Below are 21,487 nucleotides of genomic sequence, written 5' to 3'. Positions count from 1 at the left end.
TGTAGCAGTGCTATGTCTCGCTGTCTACCTGTAGCAGTGCTATGTCTCTCTGCATCTCTCTGTCTACCCTGTAGCAGTGCTATGTCTCTCTGCATCCCTCTGTCTACCTGAAGCAGTGCTATGTCTCTCTGTATCTCCCTGTTCACCTGTAGCATTGCTATGTCTCCCTGTCTACCTGTAAGCAGTGCTATGTCTCTCTTTATCTCTCTGTCCAGCTGCAGCAGTGCTATGTCTCTAAGCAGCTCTCTGTCCAGCTGTAGCAGTGCTGTCTCTCTTTATCTCTCTGTCCAGCTGTAGCAGTGCTGTCTCTCTTTATCTCTCTGTCTACCTGTAGCAGTGCTATGTCTCTCTGTATCTCTCTGTCTACCTGTAGCAGTGCTGTCTCTCTTCATCTCTCTGTCTACCTGTAGCAGTGCTATGTCTCTCTGTATCTCTCTGTCTACCTGTAGCAGTGCTGTCTCTCTTTATCTCTCTGTCTACCTGTAGCAGTGCTATGTCTCTCTGTCTACCTGAATCAGTGCTATGTCTCTGTCTACCTGAAGCAGTGCTATGTCTCTGTCTACCTGTAGCAGTGCTATGTCTCTCTGTCGACCTGTAGCAGTGCTATGTCTCTCTGTCTACCTGTAGCAGTGCTGTCTCTCTTTATCTCTCTGTCTACCTGTAGCAGTGCTATGTCTCTCTGTATCTCTCTGTCTACCTGTAGCAGTGCTGTCTCTCTTCATCTCTCTGTCTACCTGTAGCAGTGCTATGTCTCTCTGTATCTCTCTGTCTACCTGTGGCAGTGCTGTCTCTCTGTCTACCTGTAGCAGTGCTATGTCTCTCTGTCCAGCTGTAGCAGTGCTGTCTCTCTTTATCTCTCTGTCTACCTGTAGCAGTGCTGTCTCTCTTCATCTCTCTATCTACATGTAGCAGTGCTATGTCTCTCTGTATCTGTCTCTGTCTACCTGTAGCAGTGCTGTCTCTCTTCATCTCTCTATCTACCTGTAGCAGTGCTATGTCTCTCTGTCTACCTGAATCAGTGCTATGTCTGTCTACCTGTAGCAGTGCTATGTCTCTCTGTCTCTCTGTCTACTGTAGCAGTGCTATGTCTCTCTGTCGACCTGTAGCAGTGCTATGTCTCTCTGTATCTCTCTGTCTACCTGTAGCAGTGCTATGTCTCTCTGTCTACCTGTAGCAGTGCTATGTCTCGCTGTCTACCTGTAGCAGTGCTATGTCTCTCTGCATCTCTCTGTCTACCCTGTAGCAGTGCTATGTCTCTCTGCATCCCTCTGTCTACCTGAAGCAGTGCTATGTCTCTCTGTATCTCCCTGTTCACCTGTAGCAGTGCTATGTCTCCCTGTCCACCTGTAGCAGTGCTATGTCTCTAAGCATCTCTCTGTCCAGCTGTAGCAGTGCTGTCTCTCTTTATCTCTCTGTCTACCTGTAGCGGTGCTGTCTCTCTTTATCTCTCTGTCTACCTGTAGCAGTGCTATGTCTCTCTGTATCTCTCTGTCTACCTGTGGCAGTGCTATGTCTCTCTGTCCAGCTGTAGCAGTGCTGTCTCTCTTTATCTCTCTGTCTACCTGAAGCAGTGCTGTCTCTCTTTATCTCTCTGTCTACCTGTAGCAGTGCTATGTCTCTCTGTATCTCTCTGTCTACCTGTAGCAGTGCTATGTCTCTCTGTCTACCTGTAGCAGTGCTATGTCTCTAAGCATCTCTCTGTCCAGCTGTAGCAGTGCTGTCTCTCTTTATCTCTCTGTCTACCTGTAGCAGTGCTGTCTCTCTTTATCTCTCTGTCTACCTGTAGCAGTGCTATGTCTCTCTGTATCCCTCTGTCTACCTGTAGCAGTGCTATGTCTCTCTGTCTTTCCCTGTCCACCTGTAGCAGTGCTATGTCTCTAAGCATCTCTCTGTCCAGCTGTAGCAGTGCTGTCTCTCTTTATCTCTCTGTCTACCTGTAGCAGTGCTGTCTCTCTTTATCTCTCTGTCTACCTGTAGCAGTGCTATGTCTCTCTGTCTACCTGTAGCAGTGCTATGTCTCTCTGTCTACCTGTAGCAGTGCTATGTCTCTCTGTCTACCTGTAGCAGTGCTATGTCTCTCTGTCTACCTGTAGCAGTGCTATGTCTCTCTGTCTACCTGTAGCAGTGCTATGTCTCTCTGTCTACCTGTAGCAGTGCTATGTCTCTCTGTCTACCTGTAGCAGTGCTATGTCTCTCTGTCCAGCTGTAGCAGTGCTATGTCTCTGTCCAGCTGTAGCAGTGCTATGTCTCTCTTTATCTCTCTGTCTACCTGTAGCAGTGCTGTCTCTCTTTATCTCTCTGTCTACCTGTAGCAGTGCTGTCTCTCTTTATCTCTCTGTCTACCTGTAGCAGTGCTATGTCTCTCTGTATCTCTCTGTCTACCTGTGGCAGTGCTATGTCTCTCTGTCTACCTGTAGCAGTGCTATGTCTCTCTGTCCAGCTGTAGCAGTGCTGTCTCTCTTTATCTCTCTGTCTACCTGAAGCAGTGCTGTCTCTCTTTATCTCTCTGTCTACCTGTAGCAGTGCTATGTCTCTCTGTATCTCTCTGTCTACCTATAGCAGTGCTGTCTCTCTTTATCTCTCTGTCTACCTGTGGCAGTGCTATGTCTCTCTGTCTACCTGTAGCAGTGCTATGTCTCTCTGTCTACCCTGTAGCAGTGCTATGTCTCTCTGTCCAGCTGTAGCAGTGCTGTCTCTCTTTATCTCTCTGTCTACCTGTAGCAGTGCTGTCTCTCTTTATCTCTCTGTCTACCTGTGGCAGTGCTCTTTATCTCTCTCTCTCTGTCTACCTGTAGCAGTGCTATGTCTCTCTGTCTACCTGTAGCAGTGCTATGTCTCTCTGTCTACCCTGTAGAAGTGCTATGTCTCTCTGTCTACCCTGTAGCAGTGCTATGTCTCTCTGTCTACCTGTAGCAGTGCTGTCTCTCTTTATCTCTCTGTCTACCTGTAGCAGTGCTGTCTCTCTTTATCTCTCTGTCTACCTGTAGCAGTGCTGTCTCTCTTTATCTCTCTGTCTACCTGTAGCAGTGCTATGTCTCTCTGTCTACCTGTAGCAGTGCTATGTCTCTCTGTCTACCTGTAGCAGTGCTATGTCTCTCTGTCTACCCTGTAGCAGTGCTATGCCTCTCTGCATCTCTCTGTCTACCTATAACAGTGCTATCTATCTGTCTCTGTGTCTCCTACCTACCTGTAGCATGGCCATGTGTCTCCTGCCTACCTGTAGCATGGCCATGTGTCTCCTACTCTCTGTCTACCTGTAGCAGTGCTCTGTCTCTGTGTCTCCTACCTACCTGTAGCATGGCCATGTGTCTCCTGCCTACCTGTAGCAGTGCTCTGTCTCTGTGTCTCCTGCCTACCTGTCGCAGTGCTATCTGTCTCTGTGCCTCCTGCCTACCTGTAGCAGTGCTATCTGTCTCTGTGTCTCCTACCTACCTGTAGCATGGCCATGTGTCTCCTGCCTACCTGTAGCAGTGCTCTGTCTCTGTGTCTCCTGCCTACCCGTAGCAGTGATATCTGTCTCTGTGCCTCCTGCCTACCTGTAGCATGGCCATGTGTCTCTGTGTCTCCTGCCTACCTGTAACAGTGCTATCTGTCTCTGTGCCTCCTGCCTACCTGTAACAGTGCTATCTGTCTCTGTGTCTCCTGCCTACCTGTAGCAGTGCTATCTGTCTCTGTGCCTCCTGCCTACCTGTAGCAGTGCTATCTGTCTCTGTGTCCTCCTGCCTACCTGTAACAGTGCTATCTGTATCTGTGCCTCCTGCCTACCTGTAGCAGTGCTATCTGTATCTGTGCCGCCTGCCTACCTGTAACAGTGCTATCTGTCTCTGTGCCTCCTGCCTACCTGTAACAGTGCTATCTGTCTCTGTGCCTCCTGCCTACCTGTAACAGTGCTATCTGTATCTGTGCCTCCTGCCTACCTGTAACAGTGCTATCTGTCTCTGTGTCTCCTGCCTACCTGTAACAGTGCTATCTGTCTCTGTGTCTCCTGCCTACCTGTAACAGTGCTATCTGTCTCTGTGCCTCCTGCCTACCTGTAGCAGTGCTATCTGTATCTGTGCCTCCTGCCTACCTGTAACAGTGCTATCTGTCTCTGTGCCTCCTGCCTACCTGTAACAGTGCTATCTGTATCTGTGCCTCCTGCCTACCTGTAACAGTGCTATCTGTCTCTGTGTCTCCTGCCTACCTGTAACAGTGCTATCTGTCTCTGTGTCTCCTGCCTACCTGTAACAGTGCTATCTGTCTCTGTGTCTCCTGCCTACCTGTAACAGTGCTATCTGTCTCTGTGTCTCCTGCCTACCTGTAGCAGTGCTATCTGTCTCTGTGTCTCCTGCCTACCTGTAACAGTGCTATCTGTCTCTGTGCCTCCTGCCTACCTGTAACAGTGCTATCTGTCTCTGTGCCTCCTGCCTACCTGTAACAGTGCTATCTGTCTCTGTGCCTCCTGCCTACCTGTAACAGTGCTATCTGTCTCTGTGTCTCCTGCCTACCTGTAACAGTGCTATCTGTCTCTGTGCCTCCTGCCTACCTGTAGCAGTGCTATCTGTCTCTGTGCCTCCTGCCTACCTGTAACAGTGCTATCTGTCTCTGTGTCTCCTGCCTACCTGTAGCAGTGCTCTGTCTCTGTGCCTCCTGCCTACCTGTAGCAGTGCTATCTGTATCTGTGCCGCCTGCCTACCTGTAACAGTGCTATCTGTCTCTGTGCCTCCTGCCTACCTGTAACAGTGCTATCTGTATCTGTGCCGTCTGCCTACCTGTAACAGTGCTATCTGTATCTGTGCCTCCTGCCTACCTGTAACAGTGCTATCTGTATCTGTGCCTCCTGCCTACCTGTAGCAGTGCTATCTGTATCTGTGCCTCCTGCCTACCTGTAGCAGTGCTATCTGTATCTGTGCCTCCTGCCTACCTGTAGCAGTGCTATCTGTATCTGTGCCTCCTGCCTACCTGTAACAGTGCTATCTGTCTCTGTGTCTCCTGCCTACCTGTAACAGTGCTATCTGTCTCTGTGCCTCCTGCCTACCTGTAGCAGTGCTATCTGTATCTGTGCCGCCTGCCTACCTGTAACAGTGCTATCTGTCTCTGTGTCTCCTGCCTACCTGTAACAGTGCTATCTGTCTCTGTGCGTCCTGCAGTTCCTGCTCTGCGGTGGTGAGGGAGCGATCCAGACGGCCTTTCTCTGCAGACAGACGCATGCTGCCCTCCTCCGTCTTTAGCTTCTGACGCTCCACCTGGAGAAACAGTCATACATAATCAGAATCACCTCAATTTCATTCAACAGTAGATATTGGGGTCAAAACAGCAGCCATCCCCAATGGCGCCGGCGGGGATGGCTGCCGTTTTCGGGCTCCTAACCACCTGTGCTATTTAGTTAGTTTCTTTCGCATTGTTTGTAACTTATTTTGCACATAATGTTGCTGCTACCATCTCTTATGAACGAAAATAGCATCTGGACATCAGAAGAGATTACTCACCTCAAACTAGACGCAGTCCGACGCAAAGGATACACTGCTTCCCCGAGACCAGGCCCAAATCCATGTAATTTACATGAAAAAAAGACGGAGATACTGGGGGCAGAGGTCGTAGTGCCTTGTGAGAATTTGTCGGCGAGTGGGTGTTTACCCACTACCATCCGTCCTATTGGCCAACGTGAAAAAACTGGATGACCTACGTTCAAGACTATCCTAGCAACCGGACATTAAAAACTGTAATATTTTATGTTTCACCGAGTCGTGGCTGAACGACGACATGGATAATATAGAGCTGGCTGGGTTTTCCATGCGTCGGGCAGGACAGAGCATATATACGTCTGGTAAGACAAGGGGGGGGTGTGTATCTATTTGTCAATAACAGCTGGTGCACGAAGTCTCAAGGTATTGCTCGCCTGAGGTAGAGTACCCCATGATAAACTGTAGACCACACTAACTACCGAGAGAGTTCTCATCCATATTATTCATAGCGGTATAGTTACCATCACAACGATGCTGGCACTAGGACCGCACTCAACAAGAAAATTCTCATCCAGAAGCGGAGCTTTACGCCTCACACAGAGGCGCATACAAAGCTCTCCCTCGCCCTCCATTTGGCAAATCTGTCCATAATTATATTCTCCTGATTCCTGCTTACAAGCAAAAATTAAAGCAGTAAGTACCAGTGACTCGCTCAATACGGAAGTCGTGAGATGATGCGGATGCTACAGGACTATTTTGCTAGCACAGACTGGAATATGTTCCAGGATTCATCCAATGGCATTAAGGAGTATAGCAAAGGGAAACCCAGCCGTGAGCTGTCCAGTGACGTGAGTCTACCAGACGAGCTAAATTCCTTTTATGCTTGCTTCGAGGCAAGCAACACTGAAGCATGCATGAGAGCACCAGCTGTACTCAGAGCAAGCACGGACCAACTGGCAAGTGTCTTCACTGACATTTTCAACCTCTCCCTGCACGAGTCTGTAATACCTACGTGTCAAGCAGCCCACCATAGTCCATGTGCCAAAGAAAGTGAAGGTAAAATGACTACCGCCCCGTAGCACTCAAGTTGGTAGCCACGAAGTGCTTTGAAAGGCTGGTCATGGCTCACGACAGCAGGTAGCCTAGTGGTTAAGGTGTTGGGCCAGTAACCGAAAGATAAAATCCCAGAGCTGACAAGGTAAAAAAATCTGTCATTCTGCCCCTGAACAAGGCAGTTAACCCACTGTTCCTAGGCTGTCATTGTAAATAAGAATTTGTTCTTAACGGACTTGCCTAGTTAAATAAAGGTTTGATTAATAAAATGAAATAAAAACATCAACACCATCATCCTGGAAACCCTTGACCCACTCCAATTCGCCTACCGCCTAAACAGATCCACAGATGACGCAATCTCAACTGCACTCCACACTGCCCTTTCCCACCTGGACAAAAGGAACACCTGAGAATGCTGTTCATTGACTACAGCTCAGCGTTCAACACCATAGTGCCCACAAAGCTCATCACTGAGCTTAGGACTCTGGGACTAAACACCTCCATCTGCAACTGGATCCTGGACTTCCTGATGGTGGTAAGGGTAGGCACAAACACATCTGCTACGCTGATCCTGGACTTCCTGATGGTGGTAAGGGTAGGCACAAACACATCTGCTACGCTGATCCTGGACTTCCTGATGGTGGTAAGGGTAGGCACAAACACATCTGCTACGCTCATCCTGGACTTCCTGATGGTGGTAAGGGTAGGCACAAACACATCTGCTACGCTGATCCTGGACTTCCTGATGGTGGTAAGGGTAGGCACAAACACATCTGCTACGCTGATCCTGGACTTCCTGATGGTGGTAAGGGTAGGCACAAACACATCTGCTACGCTGATCCTGGACTTCCTGATGGTGGTAAGGGTAGGCACAAACACATCTGCTACGCTGATCCTGGACTTCCTGATGGTGGTAAGGGTAGGCACAAACACATCTGCTACGCTCATCCTGGACTTCCTGATGGTGGTAAGGGTAGGCACAAACACATCTGCTACGCTGATCCTGGACTTCCTGATGGTGGTAAGGGTAGGCACAAACACATCTGCTACGCTCATCCTGGACTTCCTGATGGTGGTAAGGGTAGGCACAAACACATCTGCTACGCTGATCCTCAACAATGGGACCTCCTAAGGGATGCATGCTTAGTCCCCTCCTGTACTCCCTGTTCACCCACAACTGCATGGCCAAGCATGACTCCAACATCATCACTACGTTTGCTGACGAAACAACAGTGGTAGGGTTGATCAATGACAACGATGAGATAGCCTATAGGGAGGAGGTTAGAAACATGGCAGTGTGGTGCCAGGTCAACAACCTCTCCCTCAATGTGAGCAAGGCAAAGGAGCTGATTGTGGACAACAACATTAATTGGGCTGTAGTGAAACGGGCCAAGAGTTTAAAGTTCCTTGGTGTCTACATCATCAACAAACTATCATGGTCCAAACACACCAAGACAGTCGTGAAGAGGGCACAACACCACCGTTTCCCTCTCAGCATCCTGACCGGTTGCATCACTGCCTGGTATGGCAACTGCTCGGCATCAGACCGTAAGGCGTTACAGAGAGTAGTGTGAATGGCCCCGTACATCACTTGAGCCAAGCTTCCTGCCATCCAGGCCCTATATACTAGGCGGTGTCAGAGGAAGGCCCAAAAAATGGTCAAAGACTCCAGTCGCCCAAATTGTATTTTTTACTTTAGTTTATCTAGTAAATATTTTCTTAACTCTATTTCTTGAACTGCGTTGTTGTTACGGCCTTGTAAGTAAGCATTTCACGGTAAGGTGTTCTATTCGGCGCTTGCGAAAAATAAAATTTGATTTCCATGTTTAATCCAATTAATTGAGGAAGTTAATTGAAAACCGGCCATTATTTTCAGATGATTTTTTCATTCACGAATTGCATTTAAATTCACTTCCTGAAATGAACTGATTGAAAATCAATACTCCCAACTTTTTTCGACAGTCATAATATTCATCTTAGGGGCTTGTAAAAGTAAGCATTTCACTGTAAGGTCTACTACACCTGTTGTATTTGGAGCATGTGACTAATACAATTTGATTTGATATTGATTTGATATTTCTAATGTTCTGTGTGTGGTTCATATTTCTCTCACTCCTGTCTCACCTTGTCCAGTGTATTTCTCAGTGCGTTTTTGTCCTTCTCCAGGCGGACGGCCTGTCTCTCTGCATCCTTCTTCTCTGTCTCCAGCACAGCCACGGCCCTCTGCAGCCCGCGCAGCCTTTCCTCTGCAGACACCCTCTCTGTCTGGGCAGACTGGGCACTGCGCTGGGCTTCTGTCAGACTGGCAGACCGCTGACGCAGGGCCTAAAGGAGAGACAGGGTGAGAGAACAGCTATTCAGATGAGATACAGGCCTATGTCTCCCGCTCTTTTTCGTTACATGGTTTTTCATGTAAATTCTTCACATGCCCCCGCTATGTCCTTACCACTCTCCTCCTGTGTGTGTGTATAAGGTTAGTGTTGAGGAAATGATTATGTATGAGTAAAAGTCTCTCTCTTTCATTCTCGTTCTTTCTCTCCCTCCCTCTCACCTCCTGTGTGTGAGCCAGCTCTGCCTCCAGCTCTCCTCGTCTCAGGTCGCTCTGAGTCAGCTCAGTCTGTAGGCTCTGGACGCGCTCAGTGAGGGCCGTCATGCCTCTCTTCCCGTCCGTCAGGGACGCCCGCGCTCCATCCACTCGCTCCTGAAAACAGCATCACTACATTCAGTTTCATTACAATTTACTCTAATCCTATTTAAATTACAGGGATGAACCTTGACAAAAACAAACACTTGAATTTCAGCCCACTGTCCTATCAATGATTCCTCCTCCACCTACCTGTAGATGCCTGCGGTCCTGCTCGGCCAGCCCCAGGGTCTTCTGCAGTGCGACAAGGCGTCCCTGGGTGGCGCTATGGGCAACGGTGGCCTCCTGGAGGCTCTGGGAAAGGCTCTGGTTCTTCTCTCTGAGACAGACCTCTCCCTCCTGGGCTTTAGACATAGCCTGGCTCAGCCTGTCCACCTCTCTCTGGAGTGACGCCACACAGCTCTCCCCCTCCGCCACCTGGGACAGATGCACAACTGAGTGTGTGAGTGGTTTAAGTCAGTGTGTCTTAGTGTGTTTCTGTTTAAATCTGGTTAAATCTCAGCATGACGTAAATGGGGGTGTACTTGTTCCTCTATAGTAGATTGATTGAGTTTTCATTCAGTGTGCCACCTGTTTGACTAGTGCATCATGGCGCTCCTGGGTGGCCTGGTTCTCGGCCTCCCTGTCCCCCAGGCTCAGTTTGAGTCTCTGCAGCTCCCCTTCCAGGCTGCGTCTCCCCAGCTCCACCCTGGTCCCCCGGGCCTCGGCAACCTCCAGGGCCTCCCGCAGACGCCTCCGCTCAGCCTCCAGACGCACCTCGCCCGCACGCTGCTTACTCAACTGGTCCTACAGGGAGGGAGGGAGGGGAGGAGGGGAGAGTGAGGTGAGAGAAAGGGAGACAGAGGTAGAGAGTGAGAGAGTGACTGAAAGAGAAGGAGAGAGCTAAAAGAGATTAAACTGGCAGACTGGCAGTCACATCAAGGTCACATGTCAAAGCCAGCCAGCCAGTCCATACAGTTACAGTATGTCATGGTGACCCAGTCTGGCAGCAGAATGGCTGCTCTGTAGAGAGATATAGAACTAGACACGAGGGGAAAACAGAGACACTCCACAAACACACTCTCAGAGGCCAGGCCAGATAGACAGTTGATCCACAGATGGCCACATCCCTTCTTTCTTCTCTCAACTCCCCATAATGCTGAACCCCCCCCTGCTCCTGAACTTCCTCCCCTCTCTTTCCAGCAACATAAATCATTTGAGTCTTTTCCCAGGAATACAGTCTATTAAATTACCTACTATTTGATTCTGTGGCTCCTAACTATAATCTCTATAATCATAAATACCTACCCTCCTTACCCTTGGTTCGTCTTTTCCATTGCACTTTATCCCACTAACCCTCTCAATCTCTCTATTTCCTTCTCACTCAGCCAGTCCCTTTCTCTCTCCCTCTTTCCCCATGCTCCCTCTGTTGTCGGCTATGGGGAGTGTTTTCTAGGGTGGTGTGAGGGTTGGACTTAGAGGACTGCACATTCTGCTTTGCCCAGAAATATGACATGGAGTTTTGTTTAATGACTCAGTATTCTGTGGCATCTGTTGTTATGACACTTTTCTGCTTCCACCTAGTGCTTCCTGCAGGGTCACCATATGGCAGTGTTGGCAGGTCAGTGGTCAGCACTGTGTTAGCAGACACTAGAATCCTTGTCAGGGAAGATATTGTACAGGAAGTATGTGTTTGTGTGCGTGTATGTCTACCTGTGTGTGTTTTTTCTCTGTCTCGACAGTCTGCAGGGCTCTCTCCAGCTCCTTGACTCTGTCAGTGAGGGTTCTTCTCTCCCTCTCTCCCCTCCTTGCCGTCTCCTCCTGCTGCTGGAGCATGGCCTGGGTGGAGCTCAGACGCCCGTCAACACCACGCTTACCTGGACGGAAACACAGACAGTCACAACACTGGAGCATTCACAGACAAGGTCTTTACGCTAACGTGCTCCTAACGTGTTCCTAACGTGCTCCTAAAGTGTTCCTAACGTGCTCCTAACGTGCTCCTAACGTGTTCCTAACGTGCTCCTAACGTGCTCCTAACGTGCTCCTAACGTGCTCCTAACGTGTTCCTAACGGGCTCCTAACGTGTTCCTAACGTGCTCCTAACGTGCTCTAACGTGTTCCTAACGTGCTAACGTGTTCCTAACGTGCTCCTAAAGTGCTCCTAACGTGCTCCTAACGTGCTCTAACGTGTTCTAACGTGCTCCTAGTGCTCCTAACGTGTTCCTAACGTGCTCCTAACGTGCTCTAACGTGCTCCTAACGTGTTGCTAACGTGCTCCTAACGTGTTCCTAACGGGCTCCTAACGTGCTCCTAACGTGCTCTAACGTGTTCCTAACGTGTTCCTAACGTGTTCCTAACGTGCTCTAACGTGTTCCTAACGTGTTCCTAACGTGCTCCTAACGTGCTCCTAACGTGTTCCTAACGTGTTCCTAACGTGCTCTAACGTGCTCCTAACGTGTTCCTAACGTGCTCCTAACGTGTTCCTAACGTGTTCCTAACGTGCTCCTAACGTGTTCCTAACGTGCTCCTAACGTGTTCCTAACGTGTTCCTAACGTGCTCCTAACGTGCTCCTAACGTGTTCCTAACGTGCTCCTAACGTGCTCCTAACGTGCTCCTAACGTGTTCCTAACGTGCTCCTAACGTGCTCCTAACGTGTTCCTAACGTGTTCCTAACGTGTTCCTAACGTGCTCCTAACGTGCTCCTAACGTGCTCCTAACGTGTTCCTAACGTGCTCCTAACGTGTTCCTAACGTGTTCCTAACGTGTTCCTAACGTGCTCCTAACGTGTTCCTAACGTGCTCCTAACGTGCTCCTAACGTGCTCCTAACGTGTTCCTAACGTGTTCCTAACGTGCTCCTAACGTGCTCCTAACGTGCTCCTAACGTGCTCCTAACGTGTTCCTAACGTGTTCCTAACGTGTTCCTAACGTGCTCCTAACGTGCTCCTAACGTGCTCCTAACGTGCTCCTAACGTGCTCCTAACGTGCTCCTAACGTGTTCCTAACGTGTTCCTAACGTGCTCCTAACGTGCTCCTAACGTGCTCCTAACGTGCTCTCCCCGGGTCTTTGTATGTCTGTCAATGACGTCACTGTGTAAATGATTCTCTTGGTCTTCTTATGGTTTGCGTGCAACTTGTGTGTGTGTCTCACCCTCCTGGCACTCCTGCAGTGTGTTGTGTAGCTGAGAGAGGCGGTTCTGGGCAGAGTCTCTCTCCCCTGTCACCTCCTCCAACTCTCTCTGTAGCGCCCCCAACTGGCAGCGAGCCTCGTCCTGAAAACCAACACCAGGAACACATTTCAACAACATGCCTTCAGACAATCTGACAGACTTTTAGCGTTTCCTACAGTCACATATCAGTGCTGCAGAAATGTTTACAGCACAATGTTGACATAATTCATCTAAAAGTAAAGAGTGAAAAGGGACTTCAATCTGTTAGAATAGGAGAATGTGTATAAAATCTAAATATGTGTACTGCTCTGCCCATGTAGTGTGGCTGTAGTACCCGGTCTCTCTGAGCTTCTCGGAGCTCCTGGAGGAAGTCTCTGAGGCCGCAGCGCAGCGTCTCAGGGTCCAGCTCAGGCAGGGGCATGGGGAGGGGGGTGTCACCCTGCTCTGGGGAGATAGGCCTTGAGCAGCCCAACGTGTTGTCAGGGGTCGAGCCTCCAAAATCTGGAAGAAAAGATTATATACAGTATAACTCCTCACAATTTATGTCCCACTTTCACACTGACATGTTTTGTGATATGAGAGCATTTTATCCTCACCTTTTCGGGGTGAAAGTGAGCAGCGTAGAGGCGAGAGGCTGCGGGGACGTGTAATGCTGCTGTAGGATGCTGCTGGGGGGCTCCCTCTGGGGCTCCTGCCCCTGCCCCCACTGGCACTTCTCCGGCCCCCTGCCCCAATACCCAGTGTACGGGTTAGTGCCGACTGCAAGCTGCCCAGGCGGAACTCTAGCTCCCTGCGTCCGGCCTCGGCCCGGGCCAGCTCTACCTCGGTGGCAGCCAGGCGGCCCTGGGCCTCGCTCAGCTGCAGGCTGGATTGAGTGAGGGAGTCCAGGGCTGTCTGGGCCCGCAGGGACAGGTTCCTGGCCTCATCCTGGAGCTTCTTCTCACAGCCCCGGGCATCCTGAAGCTGGGCCGTCAGCTCCCTCTCACATCCCCGCCAGCCTGACTCTGACTCTGTCAGACGCCTCTGGAAGATGGACAGCTGGAGGGAGGAGGGAGGGAGGGAAGAGGAGGAGGGGGAAAGATAGAGATGGGAAAAGAAGTACAGTAGAGAGAGATGTGTAGACGGCAGTTGATTAAGTTTTATGTTTAAACAAGCATAAATACAATCTAACCTCTCACTCTACTCCAACCACACCTCTCCCTCCCTCCTCACCTCTTTCTTGATGGAAGTCCTGGCTGTGTCAGCCTCGGCCAGCTTCTGTTTGAGAGAGAAGATCTCCCGCCCTCTCTCCTCCTCTCTCTGCTCCTCCAGGGAGAGACGTGTCTGCAACTCAGCCACCTCCCTCCCTTTCTGTTCCTTCTCTCCATCCAGTACCTTCACCTGATGCAGTGATCGAACGGAGGACAATTTCTAGAATATGTCTAAGCCAAGGCCTGGTAAGATCCAGTGGATAGCAAGAACTCAATGCCCTAGTGAAATTTGAGTTCTCTACAGCAGGTAAGGTAAACCAATAAGTGTAACAGAATAAACAAAGTGTTTCAGAGATGTGAGGGTATGTGTGACTGACCTGTCTGCGTAGCTCCTGCAGCTCTCTCCGGGCCTCCAGCCGTGACCTCTCCACCTCTCTCAGACAGCTGCGGAGCTCCGTCACCTCTCTCTGTGCAGATGACAGGCTCTCCTCCAGAACAGCCAGCCGCTGCTCCTTCTCCTCACACTGACGCTTCACACTGACACACACATATTTCGTCCTTTAGTATACAGTTGATGCCTTCTGTGTTTAATTTTTACTACCGAACAGAGAGTGATACTAGTAAATTAACATTTGAAAGGTGACAATCAGGGTCAGAGGTATGCAGCTAAGTACTACCTGATTCTCTCAGTCTCTGCACTTCTCAGAGTCTCCCTCAGCTGGGTATTTGATAGGCTGAGAGTGTCTCTCTCCTTGGTGACATCAGTGAGGGTGCGCCGTAGCTCTACCCCATCCCTTCTGTACCCTTCCCCGGTGTCACGGGTTTGGTTGAGGCGCCTGTCCATCTCCAGCATGTCCCGCCTCACCTGGTCTCGGCTCTCCTCACTGGCTGAGAGAGAAGCTCTGCACTCCTCCAGCTGGAAGAGGAAGTTAGGGAGAGTGGTGAAGAAATGTTGAACCAGAAATGGTCACCGGCTCCATCCCTGACTCTAACCTCCTCTTACCTCTTTGAGGGCAGCATCAGTGTGTGCCTGCAGGTCAGAGCTGTTCTCCTGCAACCGGTGCAGCTCCCGCTCATGAACACTGCCAGCCTCCTCCAGCTGAGAGCGAAGCTCCAGTAACTCACTGGTCAGAGCTCCCACTGTGGCCTGCCGACAAAGTCAGGGAAACTTTAATGTCATTAAAAAAAGTTCACGGTAGTACAGAATGGGAACAGAGTCCTAAAACGGTCTATAATTACCCTCTCCTGTTCTTTGTAATGTGCTGCCTCTCTGGCCAGTCTGTCCAGCTCCAGGGTTGCAGTACCCAGCTCTGCCTGCAGGATGGACACTCTCTCAGACAGCACCGCTTTCTCTGCCTCCTTCTGGGACAACATCTGAGAGAGAGAGAAAATAGAAAGGGCCTCTAGAAGTGGGGATATGGATCACAACCTCATGAGAGTAGTCATCTCTTATCCACATTTGCTCTGCACTTCATTACAGACGAATGTAACGCAATGTTAAATCTAAGCACTGGCAGTAGTGCTATAGGTCCAGGGGTGCAAGAAATATTTTTGCTATTTTCACAGACGGAATTAAGAGTGCAATAGCTGCAGGTGGCTCGAAATGGCTAGGTTTTGATTAATACACAAGTTGTAGGTGTGAGAAGGGCTTGGCGGCAGGTAGACTAGTGGTTAGAGCATTGGACCAGTAACCGAAAGGTTGCAAGATCTAATCCCCGAGCTGACAAGGTAAAAATCTATCGTTCTGCCTCTGAACTAGGCAGTTAACCCACTGTTCCTAGGCCATCATTGAAAATAAGAATTTGTTCTTAACTGACTTGCCTAGTTAAATAACGGTCAAATAAAATAAGGGTTTGGCCATTCTCTGGTTAAAATCCCTAAGAGTCTGATTGGTGCAGCCGTGCGTCAATCTAAGTAACATCATTTTAAAAATCTAGAGATGTAGCCGATGCAAAAAAAACAAAATCTCTAGGTTACTTCTCAATCCACAACATCCTCCTATGTCTGACAACGGTGTTTGTCAGACCCATCCGAAAATCGGTCTTCTCATGAAAGCGTCAGAACGATTTGGCATACAAACTAATGAGACTCTCACGATAGTGTTCTCCGTTTTGCTCTACAACCCCCACAAAGGTAGCCCATGCAAATGAATGGATGTATGGAGGTAGTTTGTTCCAACAAAAATAAGGGGTTAAATATGTGTCCCAAAAAATATATATATTCCTGAGCTTTCTTAAATCTCCTAGATATAGGACAGACACTTCAAAGCCTTATTCATTATGATATGTTTTTACTGTCTCTTTGGGCCATTTATGAATGTGTTATTCAATGTGTTTCTATGGGCTATAGTAGTAAAGGTCAAATTCAATATTTTATTAAATCATTTTTTAAATATAATTGTTGATACCTAAAGGGTCCTAAAATTCCATGGTCTGACCATCTTAAAACAATTACATATTTTAGCATTGCCCAACGGCTTAGACTTTTAGAGGTTTTAATCAACACATTCCATGGCTTAATACTGCATGTGCTTGTCTCAAGTTCTGTAGGTTACTGATGGTATTTGCTGGGGGCTCGGATTATTTTCGTCCTGGTCCATTGTGTATCGATGTACTACAGTTCATTGAATAGCATACGCTACAGTAACGTGTAGGCTAATAGCAACAGTAAAAAAACATTCAGTGTTTGCTTAATTACACTTAAGTTAAAAGCCCTTTTCATAGAGAATGTAACAAATTGGAATACATATATATATAGTAACTTAGTTTAAAGAGATGGTGATTGGATCTAAAAAGGTGTTTGGCGTTTGGCAGTCTAAATTCAGTGTACTTGCCTTTAACTGCCATTTACTGAAAGTCAGACTCTTCCCACAATGCCAACTACATTTCCTCAGCTTCAGTAGCATCTGCTTTCACCAAATTGTGTGTGGTAATACTTAGACATATTCTCGAGACTTGCCCAGAGGGAATTGTTGATATGTTGTAAAAAATAAATCATCTCTCGATAAAACATTTGCCAAAAATGCATTTTATAAACATGGCTTTAGTATTTTACAGCTAGAAATATAAAAAAAAAACATGTGTCCACCATCTGCTCTGAGTCAGTCCTGTCCTGGAGGGTCTTAACAAAATGAAACCAAAATATTTAGGGTACACTTAATCCAGTGTCCAGAAAAATGGATTTGCAAATATGTGCATATTTAATGAGTTATTGCCTAATTTGCATATTTTACTACAATATTTCAGAACATTTCAGTAGACCATTTAAAACCTAATGTATTTATTTATATACTTGGTTAATGGCTAGGACAACAATATGCACCTATGTGATGCCTCTAAACCAGCCTTGATTAAGGGGAAGGTAGGCAATGCTTTGTTTTTAATCCAGTTAAACGGGATGGAAACCAATCGTTTTTTTGTTTCTACACTGAACAAAACTGTTAAAAACGCAACATGCAACAATTTATACGATTTTACAGTTCATATTAGGAAGTCAATCAATCAATTGAAATGAATTCATTAAGCCCTAATCTATGAATTTCACCACTTATAGATACATACAGATACATTATGCATCGGTTGGTCACAGATACCGTTAAAAAAAGGTAGGGACGTGAATCAGAAATCCAGTCAGTATCTGTTGTTACCACCATTTGCCTCATGCAGCGCGACACCTCTCCTTCGCGTACAGTTGATCAGGCTGTTGATTGTGGCCTGTGGAATGTTGTCCCTCCCCTCTTCAATGGCTGTGCAAAGGTGCTGGATATTGGCGGGAACTGGAACACGCTGTCGTACAGGTCGATCCAGAGCATCCCAAGCGTGCTCAATGGGTGACATGTCTGGTGAGTATGCAGGCCATGGAAGAACTGGGACATTTTCAGCTTCCAGGAATTGTGTACAGATCCTTGTGACATGGAGCCGTGCGTTATCATGCTGAAACATGAGGTGATGGCGGCGGATGAATGGCATGACAATGGGCCTCAGGATCTTCTCACAGTATCTCTGTGCATTCAAATTGCCATCGATAAAATGCAATTGTGTTTGTTGTCCATAGCTTATGCCGGCCGATACCATAACCCCATCGCCAGCATGGGACACTCTGTTCTCAACGTTGACATCAGCAACTCACCCACATGATGCCATACACACTGTCTGCCATCTGCCCGGTACAGTTTAAACCGGGATTCATCCGTGAAGAGTACACGTCCCCAGCATGCCAGTGAAGGTGAACATTTGCCCACTGAACTCGGTTACGACGCTTAACTGCAGTCGGGTCAAGACCCTGGTGAGGTTGACGAGCACGCAGTTGAGCTTTTTGAGATGGTTTCTGACAGTTTGTGCAGAAATTGTGCAAACCAACAGTTTCATCAGCTTTCCGGGTGGCTGGTCTCAGATGATCCCACAGGTTAAGAAGCTGGATGTGGAGGTCCTGGGCTGGCGTGGTTACACGTGGCTGTGAGGCCAGATGGACGTACTGCCAAACTCTCTAAAGCGATGTTGGAGGCGGCTTATGGTAGAAAAATAAAAATGATGTTATCTGGTAACAGCTCTGGTGGACATTCCTGCCGTCAGCATGCCAATTGCACACTCCCTCAAAACTTGAGACATCTGTGGCATTGTGTTGTGTGACAAAACTGCACATTTTAGAGTGGCCATTTATTGTTCCCAGCACAAGGTATGTCCAGTGTAATGATCATGCTGTTTAATCAGCTTCTTTATATACCACAGCTGTAAGGTGGCTGGATAATCTTGGCAAAGGAGAAATGCTCACTAACAGGGATGTAAACAACTCTAGCCACCACATTTGGGAGAAATATGCTTTGTGTGTGTATGGAACACTTCTGGGATCTTTTATTTCAGCTCATGAAACATGGACCAACACCTTACATGTTGCGTTAATATTTTTGTTCCGCATAAATACAAGATTCACTGGCACAAAATGCACGTCTCTTCCATGGGCACTGTGCGTTGTGGCTGGATAGGCTGTGGGTCTTACAACTTACCATTAGCGCTGCAGAAAATGGTTACTTCTGCGCTTGTTTTTAAGGACACACCTCAAATATTGCCATCCCTCCCACCTCAGTGCAAGCGAGCTGATTTAAGACAGGTTAATTGCCAAACCTGGCGTTAGGGCTGGAAAATGCCAGTGCACAGGTTTTAGATGACACTTGCCCCTCAGACCTTAGCGCCAGCTGAAAATAGAGCCCGCATTGTGTTTGTATGGACTCTCAGATGTGCCTGACCTGTTGTTTCTCTGTCTCTGCCTGTAGCAGACTCTGGTCTCGGTCGTGCTGTAGACTCCTCACTTCATCTTTCAGGTCCTCCCGGTCTCTCTCGGCTCTGAGAAGCTGCTCTTCTGCCTCCTGTCTGACCTGTCGCAGTGCCCCCTCCTGTTCAAACTCCAAACTGCGACGCAGGGCCTCCTGGAGAACAAACACACTCAGTTGTTCATGTTCATTGCATGGGTTAAACCAGCCCAAATAAAGAACATGAACAACTGAGTAGAATCAAGACCTACAGTGAGACACCTTGGGCAAAGCAAGAAAACATTTCTTTACAGTAAAACCATCCAAATAGTACTCCTACTGCTAGCACAAACACTTCTCCAAACAGGCCTAGACAGACAGACACAATCCAGCCTGAGCCCTCCTCACCTTTTCAGCGGTCAATCTCTCTGCCTCCTCCTGGTGGTCAGTGATGGCAGTGTGGAGGGCCTGCTGGGACTCCTGCTGGGTGGTAGTCAGGGCCTGGCTCAAAGCCTCTCTCTCCCTCTCACACTGCGCCAGCACATTCTCCCCATCCGCGCGCACACGCCTCAGCTCCGCTACACAGGACAATATCAGACATGATGACCAGTTTCACACCTGTGTTCATACAGACTTAGTCATACAACAGATACACCATCAAACGCAGCAACAGTTTTTAAATAAGGGCTATAACCTCTCCACTCACAGCCCCATTCATATATGGGTTGAAAATGGCAGATTTGGTCATTGTAACATGCTATATATGACACCAGAGCCCCGGTTCTCCACTTCACAGAGCTGTATGGGTTTTGGCTGACAGCCTTTGTAAACTTGAGCACCGTGCACGACTTGAAGAGACCCATCCCTACGAATAATCAGCTACTTTTGCACATTTGTTGTTGTCCGAGCGAGGGAAATGCTGTAAATCGAGAGGAGTCGATGTGTTTTGAAAGATGAGACGTTGAGAATTATAATAAATATTGCTTTGATGTCATACAAGCAAACCACACAGCCGTGAGTCCAAACGTTTACTTCACATTTCCGTATTAGAAAACTCATGTAATTTACAGTATGATCACTATGGCATGTGCTATACCCCGGGTTGTCCTGAACATGTGCTATACCCCGGGTTGTCCTGAACATGTGCTATACCCCGGGTTGTCCTGAACATGTGCTATACCCCGGGTTGTCCTGAACATGTGCTATACCCCGGGTTGTCCTGAACATGTGCTATACCCCGGGTTGTCCTGAACATGTGCTATACCCCGGGTTGTCCTGAACATGTGCTATACCCGGGTTGTCCTGAACATGTGCTATACCCCGGGTTGTCATGAACATGTGCTATACCCCGGGTTGTCCTGAACATGTGCTATACCCCGGGTTGTCCTGAACATGTGCTATACCCCGGGTTGTCCTGAACATGTGCTATACCCCGGGTTGTCCTGAACATGTGCTATACCCCGGGTTGTCCTGAACATGTGCTATACCCCGGGTTGTCCTGAACATGTGCTATACCCCGGGTTGTCCTGAACATGTGCTATACCCCGGGTTGTCCTGAACATGTGCTATACCCCGGGTTGTCCTGAACATGTGCTATACCCCGGGTTGTCCTGAACATGTGCTATACCCTGGGTTGTCCTGAACATGTGCTATACCCCGGGTTGTCCTGAACATGTGCTATACCCCGGGTTGTCCTGAACATGTGCTATACCCCGGGTTGTCCTGAACATGTGCTATACCCCGGGTTGTCCTGAACATGTGCTATACCCCGGGTTGTCCTGAACATGTGCTATACCCCGGGTTGTCCTGAACATGTGCTATACCCCGGGTTGTCCTGAACATGTGCTATACCCCGGGTTGTCCTGAACAGAATAAGCCTGTTTGTCGCATTGTGTCGAAAATTTGCCACAGAACAAGCACTTGAAAGCACTCATGACTCCATTTCTATGTGCACCAAAATTACAATCTGTTGGTCTGAAGTGCCTTCTGAAAGCCTAGCCATATTTTATAACTTAGTTAGCCATGTTGGCAATAGAATAAGCTTTCAAATCATGCCCAACTGACCCAGATTGGGATTTACAGTATGATGGAACATTTTGGGATTGCGTTTTTTCTTATTTTGCACCTATTCCAAAATGTCAATGCATATTCCTATTATGTTACTGAATGTATTTTCAGATTTCGTTTATTAACAAATGCTGTAATATGTCCAGTAAATGTAAAAGCAACAGTGTAATGTCTGGATTCAGTCTTGTGTCAGGTGAACTGTTGTGTCCTTTCCCCATAATCTCCAAAGTCTTTTCTTTCAATTGCTACCCTGGTCATAAATATGCTTTTTATAGTTCTGTTAGAACCATTTCAATTTGGCCATATCCATATAGCCCAATTTCCACGAGTGTAAGGGGTTAAACATAGGTTTCTAATTCCTCTCCCTCAATGTTCCTTAATCATTTTCTTCCATTCCAACATATCCATCCTCCCCTCTTCCTTTCTTACTCTCACAGACTTTCTCTCTCTCCTAGCTATTCTTCTCTTCTCACTCATTTATTTCATTTCCCTCCACATGGTCATTTATTTCTCATCCTCCTCTGTCTCTCTCCATCTCTCACCGGTGGTGGTCTCCCTGAGTAGCCGCAGGCTCTGGTTCTCTGCTTCTAGCTGCTCTCTGCGAAACTCTATCTGAACCAGCTGCTGCTGCACCTCAAACAGGCTGGTCTCCAAGGCCTCCCGCTCTGACCTGCAGGGGCATGGACACTAATATTA

The 21,487-nt window shown here is 48.1% G+C and overlaps 1 protein-coding gene and 1 long non-coding RNA gene across 3 annotated transcripts in view; both read right to left on the bottom strand.

Moving 5' to 3' along the window:
- The window catches only part of LOC118388166 (rootletin-like), a 51,381-nt gene that overhangs the window by 13,281 nt on the left and 16,613 nt on the right, over nt 1-21,487 (bottom strand). The window contains exons 19-35 of the mRNA XM_052526051.1: nt 21,334-21,461; nt 19,133-19,302; nt 18,722-18,901; nt 14,719-14,853; nt 14,483-14,626; nt 14,157-14,395; nt 13,857-14,016; nt 13,502-13,669; nt 12,886-13,327; nt 12,624-12,790; nt 12,271-12,391; nt 10,834-10,997; nt 9,712-9,927; nt 9,334-9,558; nt 9,049-9,198; nt 8,622-8,822; nt 5,094-5,225 (exon numbers count right to left, since the gene is read on the bottom strand). Coding sequence (XP_052382011.1) covers nt 5,094-5,225; nt 8,622-8,822; nt 9,049-9,198; nt 9,334-9,558; nt 9,712-9,927; nt 10,834-10,997; nt 12,271-12,391; nt 12,624-12,790; nt 12,886-13,327; nt 13,502-13,669; nt 13,857-14,016; nt 14,157-14,395; nt 14,483-14,626; nt 14,719-14,853; nt 18,722-18,901; nt 19,133-19,302; nt 21,334-21,461 — 3,142 coding nt within the window. The remainder of the gene's footprint in view (nt 1-5,093; nt 5,226-8,621; nt 8,823-9,048; nt 9,199-9,333; nt 9,559-9,711; nt 9,928-10,833; nt 10,998-12,270; nt 12,392-12,623; nt 12,791-12,885; nt 13,328-13,501; nt 13,670-13,856; nt 14,017-14,156; nt 14,396-14,482; nt 14,627-14,718; nt 14,854-18,721; nt 18,902-19,132; nt 19,303-21,333; nt 21,462-21,487) is intronic.
- Nucleotides 3,596-4,833, bottom strand: LOC127932200 (uncharacterized). 2 transcript variants are annotated; one of them, XR_008144528.1, is made up of 5 exons: nt 4,752-4,785; nt 4,526-4,563; nt 4,108-4,297; nt 3,728-3,917; nt 3,596-3,688 (listed from the first exon to the last, which is right to left on the bottom strand). It is a non-coding gene; the product is annotated as an uncharacterized LOC127932200 (long non-coding RNA). The 2 variants fall into 2 exon arrangements; XR_008144529.1 differs by lacking the exon at nt 4,526-4,563 and having other exon boundaries at nt 4,108-4,145; nt 4,638-4,833.

This window comes from Oncorhynchus keta, chromosome 10, assembly GCF_023373465.1.
Source record: "Oncorhynchus keta strain PuntledgeMale-10-30-2019 chromosome 10, Oket_V2, whole genome shotgun sequence".
NCBI lineage: Eukaryota > Metazoa > Chordata > Actinopteri > Salmoniformes > Salmonidae > Oncorhynchus > Oncorhynchus keta.
This window is presented reverse-complemented; position numbering and strand designations above follow the sequence as displayed.